At 39.6% G+C, this 16,854-nt stretch overlaps 2 protein-coding genes across 3 annotated transcripts in view; both read right to left on the reverse strand.

Annotated features, from left to right (window-relative positions):
- LOC120900726 (GPN-loop GTPase 1) overlaps nucleotides 1-3,932 on the reverse strand; it is a 55,025-nt gene extending 51,093 nt beyond the window's left edge. The window contains exon 1 of one of the 2 annotated variants that reach the window (XM_040308126.1): nucleotides 3,431-3,932. In XM_040308126.1, coding sequence (XP_040164060.1) covers nucleotides 3,431-3,659 — 229 coding nt within the window. In that variant the 5' untranslated portion in view covers nucleotides 3,660-3,932. The remainder of the gene's footprint in view (nucleotides 1-3,430) is intronic. The other variant, XM_040308127.1, reaches the window with a different exon arrangement.
- Nucleotides 3,933-7,264: 3,332 nt separating this feature from the next.
- LOC120900727 lies at nucleotides 7,265-13,040 on the reverse strand. Its single transcript, XM_040308128.1, has 2 exons — nucleotides 11,305-13,040; nucleotides 7,265-8,196 (listed from the first exon to the last, which is right to left on the reverse strand). Exons 1-2 carry the CDS (start codon nucleotides 12,245-12,247, stop codon nucleotides 8,117-8,119), a joined length of 1,023 nt encoding a protein of 340 aa, XP_040164062.1. The 5' UTR covers nucleotides 12,248-13,040; the 3' UTR covers nucleotides 7,265-8,116.
- Between the last annotated feature and the right edge of the window lie 3,814 nt (nucleotides 13,041-16,854).

Below are 16,854 nucleotides of genomic sequence, written 5' to 3' on the forward strand. Positions count from 1 at the left end.
CTTTGCGTACATTTATTTCTTTGTGAACCCTTTTTAAATTTCTCAGTTTTTTATCATCAAAAATGTCGAAAACACAATGAATTACAGAATAAATTCACGGAATAACACACCTTAATCTGTGTTTTAATGTTCAATAAGAACTTGTTAAGTCCAAAATATATTTTTAAATAATATTTAATCCAAAAAATGGGGTAGATAAATTATATGAACAAATTTAATAAATGTTAACAGAGTTTGAATCCTGGGGACCTTACTGTAGGGATTATAAGGTATGGGAGGAAGAGAGTGAGAGAGAAAAAGAGACAAAAGAGATAAATGGATAGTTGTATCAACAGCGAGAGAAGGACAAGGAATATAATTGAAGAAAATAAATCGTCAGTTGAGTTAGAACTGTCAGCTGGAACACATATACTGTGAGTGCGTGGCGTATTAATGAGATCCGAAAAGCGTATTTCCTCCTCCGGTCACTACACTTACGTCAAGTGACGAATTGTCAAAATGCACTAGAGTCCACCACCTGATATTTTTAAATCCATCTTGGGGCATAGTCTTGGGGCAAAATGGGCATATGTAAGCTAACTGTGAAACGTCAAAACTCTGGGGCAATATGTGCCACAACAACTGCACTTAGGTAATGGTCTATGCTTTTGTTTCGTAAAATGTATTTTAGTTCTATCTTTTGTTTTGCTGTTCAGAAAAGCCCTTAAAATTCTTCTAAAAATATGTTATCAAAATTAAACTGTTTTTACACTATCTACAAAATCGAAGATTTTGAAGCTGTGCCTATGATCATTATTGAGGCGACAAATACAACACCATAGCCTCACCAAGCGTCGAATGTGAAAAGCATCTGACCATTTTGCCCCACGTGAAGCATTTTTGTTATAATAATAATGAATGCTTATCAATCGCATTGCTTTCTTCAGAAAAAATGTGTAGAAATATCATATCTTTGAAATTATATCATATAAAACTTCAACGCATCCCTGTGACACTGCTTTAAGCTAATTTTCGAAGTGACAAATATTACATCAATGTGCTACTAAACCTTATTTAGCATTTTCTTGGTTATTTGTCATGTGAGGGTTATGAAACTTACATGGTGTTCATAGAACACTCTAATGAATACATTTTGAGTATAGGAAAATATCTTTGTAGTGAAATAATACTTAAATGGAGGCTGTCCATCTTGCCCCGCTTTCCCCCTACAATGCTAAATAGGAATCTGATGAACGAAATATCAAACAAAAAAAGGTAAAATATACACACACAAAATAAAATAAAAACATTTCAAAACATGTCTTTAAAGTTCTAAAATCTAAAATAAATTTGCGTTAAAACCATGTTTTGAAATACAGTCAACTCTCTCTCTTGTTGAGAGACGATGGGACTGTCGAATAAGAGGGATTTTCAAATTAAAGAGATTGAAAGTGAATGAAAGGTCCATCCAAACATGAAAGAGAAAGAACATTTAGTATGCAGCCTTAACTGTTGCTATAGGAAACTGCAAACACGATTGCCAATTTGAGCATACAGTCTAGGCATGTAAAATGAACGAGAATCGCACCGTTCGAACAGTTCGGTAAAGTGCACGAACGAACGAGGTTCTTAACAAAAAGAACGACCAGGACTTTTGGAAGAAACTGACTACACCGAACGCGTTCGAACGTTCCGTTCAGTGTTCGACGGCACACATAAATGTGGTAATGAAACGTGCAAAATCATATTGCTTTCTCGCTCTTTCTCGCACCGTGCGAACGGGTCGTCAGAGATCAAAATGTACCTTGTTGGTGTTGAAATCGTACCCATACAACTCAATTCCTCGAACGCCGTCGAATTTGTCCAGCAGTGTTCGATATGTGTGCTGTTGGTGTGGAAATCGTATCTATACGACTGAATTCATCGAACGCGTTCGAACTGGTGTTCGATCTGTGTTCTTTTGGTGTGTAAATCGTACCTACACAACTGAATTCATCGAACGCGTTCGAACTGGTGTTCGATCTGTGTTCTGTTGGTGTATAAATCGTACATACACAACTGAATACATCGAACGCGTACGAACTGGCTCATTTGTGTTCGATCTGTATTCTGTTGGTATGGAAATTATACCTATACAATTCAATAGATCGAGCCCGTTCAAACGGACTAGTCATTGTTCGCGAATGAACTGAACTGAATTGATTGCGCTCATCATGTTGATCCATATTTAAGTAGTTTTTTTTAATAGAATCCTTATACACAAGGCATGGGGTACAATACATGCAGGAGACATTTTTGCTAGTATAAGTTTTTTACATGCTAGTTTTTGGTCGGTTTTGCGATGGATTGTGTTGACCAGACAGCCAAGTGTTTAATGTTTTTAAATTATTGGTTTCAACCGCAGAATTAGTACTTCTTTGGCTACAGTATGCGTCTATGGTGGGTAAATGAAAAAGATAACGAGCGTTTTTTTGTGAATAAAAACCCCATGAAACAAAAAACGAAAGAATCGTCGTTCGCATTCGGTTCTTTTTGGTGAGCGAACTAGTTCATTCGCGTTCGGTGAAAAGAATCGTTTTGCCCATGCCTAATACAGTCTGTTCCCGAGTTACGCGGTTTGTGCGTTCTCGAGGAATCCGCGTAACTCGAATACCCGCGTAAGTCGACTTTCGAGATTTTCAGTCAAATGACATTTGATTACTCGATATTTTTTTTCAATTTTGTATTTGTATACACTGAATCATTTATTAGATACGATTTGTGCAAATCATTCCGATATTTATGGCTTTTAAGTGATTAAAATTTAACAGCAAAAATTAAATTTTTACTACATTGGACAATTCTTGAATCAAATTGCACTGATTTGACAGTTGATGTGTCAAATCAAGAAAACCGCGTATCTCCGAATCCGCGTAAGTCGAGAACCGCGTAACTCGGGAACAGACTGTACATCATTCAATAACCATGGCCACACCATACACAAATAAGTGGGATACAGATTTCAGAGGTTTTCCAAATTAGAGGAACAAAAATGTACTGGAAATCAAGGGACTGTGCAAAATGTTCAAATAAGAGAGGTTTTTCAAACTGGAGAGGTGTCAAATAAGAGAGGGTTCACTGTATTTTTATTTTATTTTTTATTTTTTTGTTTCAATTCAACTACCCTTCCCGCGGGGCCAGGGCTGTGTATGCATAAACAATGTAAGCATAAAGTGCTTGTTTCCCGGGGAAACATGAAAATGGTAAAGCATACCAAATGATTTATCAATCAGAATAACCAAATTATGTTTACACGTTGTATCACACTCTCACAAGCGCATAGAGTACAACATGCAAAGCGAAGAAGGTAGAATAAGGGAGAAAAGAACATAATTCTGCTCGGGCTGAACTGTGAATGGGTTAATATCACTATGCTCAACGATCATAACTATTCTGATTATATAGAACATACCAATGTTTACTGGATAGGGAGTTTCGTGGCACGCAGGATCTAAATTAATTAAGTAGGGCAATGAGCCATTTGCATGGCGATATTGCGCTAACTTCTTCACAAAAGTTGTTTTACCCGAACCAGCCATGCCAAGAACAATGACACAAATGGGACGTTTATTGGGAATCAATCCAAGTGAAGCATTCACATTAGGTAATGCAGCAACAGGTTGTATGACTTCCGTTTCCATTTTGATGGTAGTATAATAAATTGAAACTAGAGACTATATTCTTGATCTAAGCAAGCAATGCGTTTCACTGAAGTAACACTGGTTATACACAACACAATTTCTGCGTAAGGCGGCGCTCTGGCATTAATAGAACACGACATCCGACTCAAACAAACCCATGTAATCATATGGAGGTGCACTATCAAACACAAACAAACGAACATAACATACAAAGCAAAGTGGATATAGGGACTAGATGTGCTTATAGGTTTGGCGGGAAGGCCATATTGGACGAACGAATGACAGGAGGGGATTCGATTGTGATACGTAGTTTTTCATCCGGCTAGATCAAGATGTGTTTATTAAGAAGGTGAATTGTTAGCGCATTTTCCGGGCGCCATCATTGAGTATTGTTATACCGTCCAAATAGACATACAGCGAAATCATCGCGCACGACGACTTCGCGCGCGACAAACAGTAGCTCAATTTTGCAAACAAAGCTACTCGTCGCGCGCGACAAACAGTAGCTCAATTTTGCAAACAGAGCTACTCGTCGCGCGCGACAATTTTGCTTCATCCTAAATAATCGAATTATCTAGTTTTTTTACAAGCCAGATTAATGCCAAACGCAAAAAATTAGATTTTAACACATTTTAACCTATTTTTGTGTGTTTTCAAATATAAAACAAGTTGGTTGATTGAGTCAAATGAGCTACTTTGATCTACACCGAGTGAAAATTTTGAGCTATTTTTCATCGCACGCGACGTTGTCGCTCTATGTCTATTTGGACGGATACGGACTTCACACGATGCGTAAACTTTGGCGTAAACTGGATTTCAGCCATACAACCAAAGTGGGTTTATTAAACAGGGTGGCTTATCCCGAACAATTTGACAGCCGTACTGTAGAAAAATGAAAACGAAATGACAGGAGGGGATTCGATCATTTGTTGATGTATGCGTGTGAATTCCTATGGCTATTTTGGATGATGTGTCGTAGTATGGGTGAAAAACTACGTATCACCATCGAATCTCCTCCTGTCATTCGTCCAATATGGCCTTCCCGCCAAACCTATAAGCCCACCTAGTCCCTATACCCACTTTGCATACAACCATGAAATCTTTTGACAGGAAGTTTACGCTCTCCCATACAAATCAAGCGTAAACTTTTTGAGTTTACGCCTCTCGTGACGTCCGTATTATGTCAAATCGCATACAATTTTCTATACCCCCCATCCAGCCCTCCCCGATTTTAAAACCGGAGCCGCCAGCCCAAGCGGAAATTTCCGGACGATAACTCATTTTCACTCGTTTGAGTATGTCCCGAAAAAAGTCTGAATCTCGTACAATATTTCGTTTGTCAAATCTTGCACGAGATATCAATCGAAAACACAGCCGAAAAGTGACTTTTTCACTCGCTTGGGAGTATTGTTATATCAAGTCGTGAAATGTCAATTTGCTCTGAAGAACTTCACCTTCTAATATCCATACACCAAAATTCTATACGATTTGGCCGTACAGGCAGCGGTAATCGTTGATGCGGGCGTGCGTGCGTTTTCTGAAAATGTATGGAATTTGACACCCGCAGCGGTTGATAGCCCGCAACCGCATGCGTCAGAATCAAACAATTTTGATTTTTCCACACGCACGCCCGTACGCCCGCACCCAAGCGAATGAAAATGGCACTTTTCGGCTGTGTTTTCGATTGACATTTTGTGCACGATTTGATAAACGAAACAGTGTACGAGATTCAGACTTTTTTCGGCACATAACAACAACAGGGTGCAATGGCATATTTGCTATCTTCATTTCACGTCTCGCGTTAGACATTTTGAGGTTAAATAGTTTTTAAATTGTTGGTATTTATATGAATGATACGATACGAAAGAACACAACTGATTTAAATGCAAACTAAACATAGTAGTCAAAAAGAAATACACATAACCTGCTTCAACGTTTGGCTTGGAGAGCGAAATTTACGAATGGAAGAACCACACATACAATTATATATTGCTTGTCAAATTATTAGAGTGTATGAGTTATCGTCCGAAAATTTTCGCTTGGGCAGTAGCGAGTACCACTGCCTCAATTAGACATACAGCGACGACGAAAAGTAGCTCAAATTTTCACTCGGTGTAGATCAAAGTAGCTCATTTGACTCAGTCAACCAAATTGTTTTATATTTGAAAATACTCCAAAATAGGTAAAAATGTGTTAAAATCTAATTGTGTTTGGCATTAATCTGGCTTGTTAAAAAACTAGATAATTCGATTATTTAGGATGAAGCCAACTTGTCGCGCTTGACGAGTAGCTTTGTTTGCAAAATTGAGCTACTGTTTGTCGCGCGCGACGAGTAGCTTTGTTTGCAAAATTGAGCTACTGTTTGTCGCGCGCGAAGTCGTCGTGCGCGACGATTTCGCTGTATGTCTATTTGGACGGTATAACAATACTCAATGATGGCGCCCGGAAAATGCGCTAACAATTCACCTTCTTAATAAACACACCTTGAACAAAATCAAAGAGAAATATATTGTCAGATTGACATATTGGTGTATGGTGTCATTTGTTGTACAGGCCCAAATGACAATCCAGCCTGCTCTCACTATGGCGAGCTCAATGACAGCTGCTTCAACCCATACTGAGAGGCTATCATCGTTTCCTCCTGCATACTGAGCAAGCTTGGTTTTTCCCTCGCTGAGGCGAGATGATTTTGTTTTTATGGTGAGCAGATCTATCGCCGATGATTGCTCTAATGAGATGATCGGGCAACAGCCGCTCACATGATGAAATCATGATGAGGTCGTATTTTGGAGTGAGTAAAAATTTCTTCCCCACATCGAGCCGCCATTGTGTTGTGGTTTGAGAACATTGGATCATCTACGAATTGTTTACATTTGTAAAACGTGCAATAATTGACCGCGGGCTACATTCCTCGATTCTTTTGTTGAAAGAGCGTATCAAATATCCCAAATCAGTTAAAATATAGTGAAATATTGTACCGGACACACGATGCTTTGAAGAAAACGTGAGGGCAAACATGGGAAGATGATGAACATTTTACCTTACTAATAGTTGATTTACAGCCTCTAGATAAGTGTAAAACACCCAACAGAGTGCTGTTGTCCATGTTAGAAAACGTTTTTAAATTGCAGAGGATGATTCTTTCTCCGTCACAGGCATCAACAAAACATGAAGCAGCGTTTAACGATGAAGAAGATACCCAGTTGTGCGATAACCATTAACGTTGAAAATCAAGAGGAATACATGGATTGAAAATACTTAAATAGAATACGCATCGAGTCGAATTTAAAACGGAAAATAATGGTCTACAAAAAGCGAAAATAATGGCAAAGGAAACGAGTGCGGCTGGGCCGCAATACCATCCAATATTTCATGAAAGGCCATGTTTTGGATTGCCATGATTGTTAGCAATGGCGGTAAAAGTAGAGGCTTGGTTGAAGCGTCTAGCAGGGGATTGTATCAAATATCCTAACCAGAGAAGGATTGAGTAGCAATTATGCTTGTAAGCGGATGGTAGGTGCCATTTTTGGGGCCCCTGGCCGACCCAGATGTTCGACGCTTAAACAACTAAACACACATTAAAACTGAAGGAAATACACATCTAATCAATTACTTTAAAAAATAATATAATTGTATTGATTCGTGATGTATTTTGTAGTTTTGACCTGCATGCACAATTCTAAAATATTCCTATGAATCACAGAAAGGCCTAAAGCCTAAAAGCCTGCCTTATAAGCTTGAAAATTACACGTGGCAAAGAACCCTAAAAAAGCTGAATAAAATCACGTGCTTTTAATGGTTTGTAGTGTAAATTGATTGACATGTGCTGTTTTGCAGTGTTCTTACATCCTCCGTTATTTTCAAATTCATCCATGCTTAGAGAGCGTACACCGCTTTTCCACTGCTAGTCATATTGAAATTGCTTTAGTCATAATTTGCACTTGGAGGATTTATACATTCTATTTTCCCAAATTTTCTTCAAATCCTTTTTCTTTGTCTAGCTTGGATCCTAAATCAGCAGCTTCCATTAAAAAAGAATCAAATTTAGTTTCCACAATTCACGAAAACAAAATTCATTACTTGCACTCTCCATCGTTTGCTCTTCATCATTCCTTGTTGTTTCTTGAACACCATGCAATCATCAACGGCAACACGATATTGTTGTAGATGGGGCGGAACCGTAATTAAGTAAATTGTACAACCGAACTGTTTTATCTCTATCTAAATATATTTGTAGTCCTGTAGTGCTTGTAGTTCGGCTTCTCTTCTTCAAGTGTCGTAGAACGGTAGCGGAAGCGATCGCAGTGTATATAGAATCTAGCTATTCATACCACGGTGTGTATGGAAGGTAGTTGTTCATACCACGGTGTGTATGGGGAATAGCGTATGACAGCTCCAGTGCTGCCAGAAGTGTAGCTCAGATATAACAGCTCTTCCGCGCAAAATAGAATTCGTTGTTATAGGTTGAGCCTTTGCGGAGGCTTGATGGTCCGCAGAGAACGACGCAACCTTTGGTCCACCGGCAAGTCCGCTGACCCTGTGGGTTGGTCAATTGCAGCTGTTTCGTTAGAAATCGGTAGTTGGATACCCGTTTCAAGATTAGGAGCAGTCGGGATAGCAGGGAGGGACATGTCAGTGGATGTATAAGTGTTATCGTAGTTGTATGTATTTGTAGTAATGTCTAGAGTGACTGCGATAGTGTTGTCGTAGAAATTTTCACCACCAATCTCTTCACGGCGCAAAGAAATTTCTTCCTTAGTAGATTCCGATAGCCCTGCACCAACACTACGTAGTTGATCGATATGCCTTTTCCAGGTCCGCCCGTCATTTAGTTTCACTAAATAGTGGAGTTTACCTATACGTTCTTTAATTGTCCCAAACTCCCACTTTTTTCCGTGAACGTATTCTCGAGCTGCAACTTTTGATCCAGTAGTCAATGCACGTATTTTAGACTGAACTTCATTTGAGTTTGGATCGTTTGATGGTATCATGAGATCCAGCCTTGAACGGATCTGAAGACCGAACACTAATTTTGAAGGTGAAAATCCGGTGGCTGGGTGAATCATTTTACGGTATGAGAGCAGTATATTGCAAATTTCACTGTGAACTTCCCCTCGATCACATTGTAGCGACTTTAGTTTAGATTTCATTGTTTGTATAAATCTTTCAGCCTGTCCATTAGTGGCTGGATGGTACGGAGCACTAAGTTTATGAGTAATTCCGTTTAGTTTAAGAAATCTTGAAAATTCAGTAGAGGTAAATTGAGGACCGTTGTTACTCACAAAGACAGAAGGTAATCCATAAGTACTGAAAAACTCCCGGCACAAACGAATTGTCGTTTCCGTAGTCATGTTTTTCACAACGTAGACCATAGGCCACTTCGAGTATGCGTCAATTAATATGAGGTAGTAAAGTCCCATGAATGGGCCAGCATAGTCTGCATGAACACGCTGAAACGGTTCCGTAGGTGTTTCCCAACAATGAAAAGTGACTTTGGGAGGATTAGCCTTTGCAGCCTGACAGGAAGCACAATCGTTGACCAGGTTTTCGATGTCTCTGTCTATGCCTTCCCACCAACAATAACTCCGTGATTTGATTCGTGTTATACCGAAATGTGTTGAATGGAGTTCTTCAAGCACCTTTCTTCGCAATGCAGGTGGTATGTATACTCGGCTACCACGCATCAAGCAATCTTTATGTAAGTTGAATTCTTCCTGATTCACACCAAATCTATGTTTCCCTTCAACTGAGTTTCCAGTTCTTAGGGCACGTAGCAATTCGCGAACATTCACATCCGCTAGGGTAGCTGCACTCAATTCATCTACAGTCAGTGGGAGTGTTTGTATTGCATTTACCTCGACTACCTCCGGTTCTTCAATTTCCGATTCAGGGTCAGTAGTTGAAACCGGTAGGCGAGACATAGCATCGGCATTGAAATGTTCCGACGAACGGCGATGTCGAATCTTATAATCGAACGCCTGTAGGAATGCCGCGTAATGCTGCATGCGCATTGCGGACATAGTAGGAAGTCCTTTAGATTCCGAAAAGATTTGGCTGATAGGTTTATTGTCTGTTACCAGAATAAATTTGCGACCGTAAAGGTATTGATGAAACTTGCGAACACCAAAAATGATCGAGTAGGCTTCCTTATCGATCTGAGAATATTTTTGTTGCGTTCGAGTAAGGGTCTGAGATGCGTACTGTAATGGCCGTTCAGTTCCATCAAGATACTGCTGACTAAGAACTGCCCCAACCCCGTATGGGGACGCGTCAGTAGCTAAAATTACCGGAAGTGACGGGTCATAATGTACTAAAAACCTATCGGATTGCATCTCCCTTTTTACCAATGTAAACGATTTATCACAATCAGCACTCCACACAAATGGAACGTCATCTTTAAGTAAATTATTCAGTGGGTACAAAATAGTACTGAGGTTAGGGAAAAATCTACCATAGTAGTTAATGAGTCCAACAAAAGACCGTACTTGCTCCTTATTTTTAGGAATAGGCATGTTTTGTATTGCATCAATCTTTTCGCGGAGTTTGTGGATTCCTTGCTTGTCCACCATGTACCCGCAGTACTCAATTCGATCAGAGAAAAAGTCACACTTTTCTCTATTGACACGCAATCCATATTTATCTAATCTGTTAAGTACTTCCTCAAGTCTAAGTAAATGCATTTTTGTATCAGAACCAGTAACGCGAATGTCATCAATGAAGACAGTAACGCCAGGTATGCCCTGCAAAATTTCCTCCATCAGACGTTGAAAAATTGCAGGTGCGGAAGCAACTCCATACATGAGTCGAGTGGGACGAAACAAGCCTCTATGAGTGCTCAATGTAAGTAAGTCCCTATCCTCGGGTCGAACTTCGAGTTGTAAGTAAGCTTGCGAAAGGTCCAATTTTGAGAATGTCTCCCCTCCCGCAACAGTAGCAAAAAGTTCTTCGACCGTCGGAAGAGGATGTTCATCCACCAGTAAGTTTGGGTTAAGAGTAATTTTGTAATCGCCGCACAACCGCACTTTGCCTCCGGCTTTCCTAACAGCAACAACAGGTGTAGCCCACTCTGAGTGGTCCACTTTTTCCCATATGCCTTCTTTCACGAAATGATCAATTTCCTTATCAACCGTGCTGCGCACTGCAAATGCCACTGGCCTAGCTTTAATGTATACCGGTTTTGTATTTTTCCTAACAGTAAGTGTAGCTTGTATTCCTTCAATTTTACCAACACGTTCATCAAAGACACGTGAAAATTTTGTAAGTAAGTTATTCAATGCATTAGTGGTAGACTGATTTTTGCCACTACAGTAGGAAACTGAATGTGTACCTGGTTGGAATACACGATTGAAATCTAAATTCAAAGCAAGTAGCCAATCACGCCCTAACAACGGATGTCTACTAGATTCTGCGACATGTAGAGGCAATGTAAATTCCTCACCATTTGCAACTACTTTTACCGTTATTTTCCCAAGCACACCAATGTCATTATCGCAGTAACTCACGAGTCGAATGTTAGTAGGGGAAATGTCAAAATTGTTAAAGTATTTTCGTTTGTCTTGTAGGTTGATTAAGGATACGGGTGAACCAGTGTCGACCTCGAACGTTAGCTGTTTTTGATTTATCCACAGACTCAACAAAAACTTACCAGCAATACCTTGGATCGCGTTCAGGTGTAACACATCCTTCATAACACACGGCTGCTCCTCCAGGTGATGTGCGTCATCCGTCCCCTTCTCGTTGGTCTTGGTGAGACACATCCTCTCAAGATGCCCCGCTTTCTTGCAGTATTTGCAGATCGTAGCTTTATGTTTGCATTTGTCTGCGTAGTGGTCAGGATCCCCGCAACGATAACATCGTTTATTTCCACCATTCTGCTTGTTCGACAGGCGACCGGAACTTTGACTGGAACTGGCTTGGCTCGATGACTGGAAACTTTTTTTAGTTTTGTTTGCTCCATGCTCGATGTGCTGAACCTCACTTTTTTGACGTGAGTTGTGCATTTCATCGGTTCCACGATGAGACATTTCCATTCCGAATGCGATCTCCTTTGCCTTTGTCAAGGTTAAGTCGCGCACTTCCAGCAATCGAGACTGTATCACACGGTTCTGGATGCCAAAAACGAACTGGTTCCGGAGGGCCTTGTCCATGTAGTCCCCGAAATTGCATGTTTGGGCGAGCTTCTCCAAATGCATCAGGTAATCGCTTAGAGTTTCTTGCTCTAGCTGTTTACGGCTCGCGAACTTGAAATTCTCCAGTATTTCCAAAGGAGTAGGACTGTAATGTTCCTTCAGTAGAGCTACAATCTCGTCGTACGTTTTTGTATGTGGCTCAGCATTTTTCAGCTTATTGCACAGCACATCGTATGTAGGGCCGCCCATGTAGTGTAGCAGAAAATCGCGTTTATCGGCTTCACGCACGTGGTAAATCCGGAATGAAATTTGTAGTCGATTTAACCATCGGTCAAATTTCGATGAAGCAGGATTGAATGGCTCGAAATGAAATGTAACTGGTACCGCAGCACCACTCACAGCAGGCAAAGCGGGACTGGCGACTGCCGGATCGTCGACAACCGGGTTAGGAAGCGCCATTGTGATGTAAAATTACGCAGTAGACAGCCAAATTCACGATGCAGCAACTTGTTTGTATATGTATTGCGCCTAGCACATTCACGTAGCTTCGTACTTCTCGTCGCCAAATTGTTGTAGATGGGGCGGAACCGTAATTAAGTAAATTGTACAACCGAACTGTTTTATCTCTATCTAAATATATTTGTAGTCCTGTAGTGCTTGTAGTTCGGCTTCTCTTCTTCAAGTGTCGTAGAACGGTAGCGGAAGCGATCGCAGTGTATATAGAATCTAGCTATTCATACCACGGTGTGTATGGAAGGTAGTTGTTCATACCACGGTGTGTATGGGGAATAGCGTATGACAGCTCCAGTGCTGCCAGAAGTGTAGCTCAGATATAACAGATATCATCGTCAATATTTTCACTTGTGCGCGGATCTATTTCTGCTCCAAGGTTCGATGCGTCTACTAGTGCCTTTCCAACGACCCAAATTTCGAAGCCTTCAATGGTTTACATGTTTAATTGAGATGTTCTGACTTGATGTACTGCGGATCAAATCCAACCACGGCAGTACAACAAGTCAACAGATGAACTGAATAGAAAGGAAGAGTCAGAGTGTACTAGGGATGGTAACGGTGGAAAAAGTGAAAAAGGGGAATACCTTTTTTTTCGCCATGACTACCATGACGATGATTGCACTGATTTTCCCCTTCCTTTTTTCTCACAGCACGCTGCTCATAGTGAGATCGCTTTCGTCTGAAAAGCGGAACGGAAAGCGACTTGCATCAAATGTCAACCCGATTTTCCGTGCTGAAATTGTCATCCGGGGGTTCTTCGGAGTACAACTACGTCGTTCTATGTTTGTCCGTTAACAATTTCGGGCCAAATGAAGTAGCGCTTCAGAATAGAAAAACGTCTCAAGTGAGATGAATTGTGCAGCTCGAGTTGCAAAGTGACTTGGTGAACTCTGTAATACAAATTCTGACTAAATTAGACAGTTTTAAACCATTTGAAATGTTTTTAAACTCGATCAGAAGCAAAATTATTCGGCCTTTGATAATATTTATGTCAAATCAGTACAATTTGCTCCTAGAACTGTCAAGTCTAGAAAACCGCATATGCCCGAATCAGCGTATAACCATTCAAATAGAACCGTTCAAAAAGTAGCTGCAAAATTGAGATACAGGCGGTCCTCGCCATTTGGCACAAATCCACTAAACGACCACTAAACAGCTTCTAAACGACTCAAGTTCTCTACCTAAACGGAATATAGAAAGACTTCGTTTAGCAGACGGCAAACGACTCATGCATTCTAAAAATAGCAAAAAAGCTGGTGGCGCTATCTGTTGGTGGGATACCCCAACCAGTTGAGCTTCATCGCTTGGAGGAGAGCTTTCTCATTTCCTCTGTACTGTTGTATGGTTTCGCATTGAAGTTATGCATCGCTAGAACTAGAACGGCGATACGATTGTTTAAATACTAAACTCCAACGGAAACCACCAGCACTGAAGCAAGTGAGATTTGAGTAATAGTCGTTGGTGTTGATACCCACGTATCTGACCACACGACCATTCATATAGATTTTTGCTCAGAAAGTTAGAAGACTATATAGGTCATGATAAGATGAAACTTGTCGAAACACATTACAAGAAAAGGATAGCAATATAACGATGAGTTGTAATACGCCATCTATTGATCAAACCAATGAAGCTGTGGACCTTTCATTTTTTTCTATGGATATTCAATTTTCCAGTCGTTTAAGCTTAATCTTTGGCGCTTGGGAAAGTACCACTTATACGCGGATTCGGAGATACGCGGTATTCTAAATTTGATAATTCTTTGAGCAAATTGTACTGAATTATCAAATCAATTGTAAATTGCCAAATAATTTCCGTTTTAATCGAATGTTAAAAACTTTTTCAAAAGGTTTAACACAGTTATATTCAGTCAGAATCATATCAAATAATTCATAAAGTGACTAAAACCGCCTCCTACTTGAAAAAATACAGTCGTTATCCGTTATACGCTATCGCACGGGACCAAGCGCAATAGCGTATCTCGAGTTTTCGCGTATATCGGATTCCTATGCAAAAATAGTTTACACTACCGGTTCGAGGGTTGAAATAAATCGCCACAGAATTTGCATCAAAGTATTTGTTATAAAACAGGTATCTTTTGCACAAATTTAATGCAAAATGCATTAAGAATATTAAGAAAATTCAAAAAGAGTATAAAATATTTCAAAGAATGAAAATATTTGCAAAAAACACATGGAGCTGTCAAAATTAGAAGCATCGCGTACTGCAAATTCGCGTATATTGAATATCGCGTACTGCGGATAATTGCTGTTCATGAAAATTAGTGATATTTTAACTGGAAATCACGAGATTCGACATACGCGGAAATTCGAGATACGCGATATTCTGCGGCCGTTGTCGGTCCCCATTAAGGGCTTGGTACTTGTTTCGACGCAGCGTATCGCAACGCATTGCGTGACGCACGCTGGTATCTGTTCGCTGCGTTCTACATGGATATGTCAACACATTTTACAAAGAAAAACATAAACAAACAGCAATAATGCCTCTTATTTATAGGTTCTGATGTGATTATAATGTTAAATTACAACTGTAAAATCATTTCCAGTTCTGCTCAAAACAGTGCAAAGCATGTTTTCGCTTTTTTATTGCACATTGCATACTGACCCGCACACACCTGTTTTGCAGCAATTACGAAATTACTTTCTCTACATTTATTTTGTTTTGTTAATAAAATTATTTAGTAGTCCAATTACACGTTCAATTGCGCTCGAAACAATTTAACGTGAAAAAATATCAATTTTCACCCGATATGATTGAACCATTTTGACAGACGCATCACGACGTGCGTCGAAATAGAAATTTTTCTACTCTGACGCTGCGTCGTGCGTCGTTAACGGATGCGTCTGTCAAATCCCATACATTTTGGCAAAATCGCAACGCATTGCGTCGGAACAAGTACCGCTCTCTAACCGTGTATCTCGGGTCTGGGGACCGCCTGTACTTTTTGTCGCGCGAGACGTCGTCGCGCGCGGCGTTTCTCGCTCTATGTCTATTTGAACGGTAACTCGGGAACTGACTGTATAAGGGAAAGGCCATGAGAGTGACAAAATGCTGGCAATTTTTTCAAAACTTGAGCCTTTGTCACTTTTGAGCTTTTGTCAAAATAAAGTTGACAAAAGTTGACAAAAAGTGACAAAATTTGACGTTCGCGAAAAAGTGAAAACAAACAGCTATTTAGCGCAGTTGTGACCCATTGCTGTGATAATAATGCTAAAATGCATGTTTCTAATTGATCTATGTATCTATTCAGTACTTCTTAAACAAAATATCGATGATATTCATATGTTTGAGCTTTGAGTTTGCAGTTGACAAGCAATTTTGACAAAGTTCAAGGACCGTAAAGATAACAGGTCAAGTTATAAGCCCGTTTTGACAGCTAGGTGGAAGAAGAATCGACGAAGAAAACTGACAGCTAGTTTTCTGCGTTTGGCGAACGTTTCAAGTTCTCCAAGGAAAATTTTCATTGGAAATCACGGGCTGTGTTCTAATCAACTAAAATATTCACCCAAATTGATCTCCTCCAAATATGGACCATGCAAAACGTAAAAAAAACCCATCAATACATATACCAGCGGAAAACCATCTGTCAAAATCGGAGCCCAGGGGGGGGATCGCCAAAAGCGCTATAACTACACCTCATTATATAGCGCGTGGCCACGGAGCTGAAAAAATGTTGAAAAAATTTTCAACTTTGTCAAAATTGCTTGTCAACTGCAAAAAAGAGCTTTTCTCGTGGCCGCACCAAAAACATACACAAGAGCGACAAAAAGCTCCAACATCTGAATATCATCGATATTTTGTTTAAGAAGTACTAAATAGGTACATAAATCAATTAGAATCACGCATTTTAGCATTATTATTATAACAATGGGTCACAACTGCGCCAAATAGCTGTTTGTTTACGCTTTTTCACGAACGTCAAATTTTGTCAACTTTTGTCAACTTTATTTCCTGGCTGCTCCAGGTTACAAAATTTTGACTAAAGCTCAAAAAAGTGACAAAAGCTCACATTTTGAAAAATTTGTCAGCATTTTGTCACTCCCATGGCCTTTCGCTTATACATTCCACCTTGACAAAGTTGAAAAAATTTTCAACATTTTGTCCAAGGTGGATTAAAAATATCAGGTGGTGGATTAGGGCCTTTGGGGAGTCGCCATAGTTGAGGGACTTTACGTCATTTTAGAACCGTTGACCATTGGTTTCCGCACACAAAGCTTAGTAAATATAACAGATTTCTTTGTTATTATGTGCATTTTAGTGCGTCTATTGATTTTATCGAAAAAACGTAATATATTAACAAAAGATTTGATGATTTATTTATGCACGAAATTTAAAATCATGCTAGCATGAGTTCTAATCTCAAGTAAATTGTCCATGCGGCTCGTAGATAATGAGGAATTAATGTAAAAATTGAAAAAAAAAAATTATTTCTTAATTTTTATCATCAAAAATGTCGAAAACACAAAGAATTCTAGAATAAATTCACAGAATAACACAAAACAACACACTTTAATGTATGTTTCAATGTTAAA

Source organism: Anopheles arabiensis, chromosome 3, assembly GCF_016920715.1.
Source record: "Anopheles arabiensis isolate DONGOLA chromosome 3, AaraD3, whole genome shotgun sequence".
NCBI lineage: Eukaryota > Metazoa > Arthropoda > Insecta > Diptera > Culicidae > Anopheles > Anopheles arabiensis.

What these genes read in the sequence shown, in the direction of transcription:
- LOC120900727 (XM_040308128.1), bottom strand. Translation starts at nt 12,247, where the DNA reads ATGGCGCTTCCTAACCCGGTTGTCGACGATCCGGCAGTCGCCAGTCCC. An exon ending in CGCGATCCAAGGTATTGCTG is followed by an intron (nt 8,197 to 11,304) that starts GTAAGTTTTTGT and finishes ACCAACCCACAG; the next exon opens with GGTCAGCGGACTTGCCGGTG.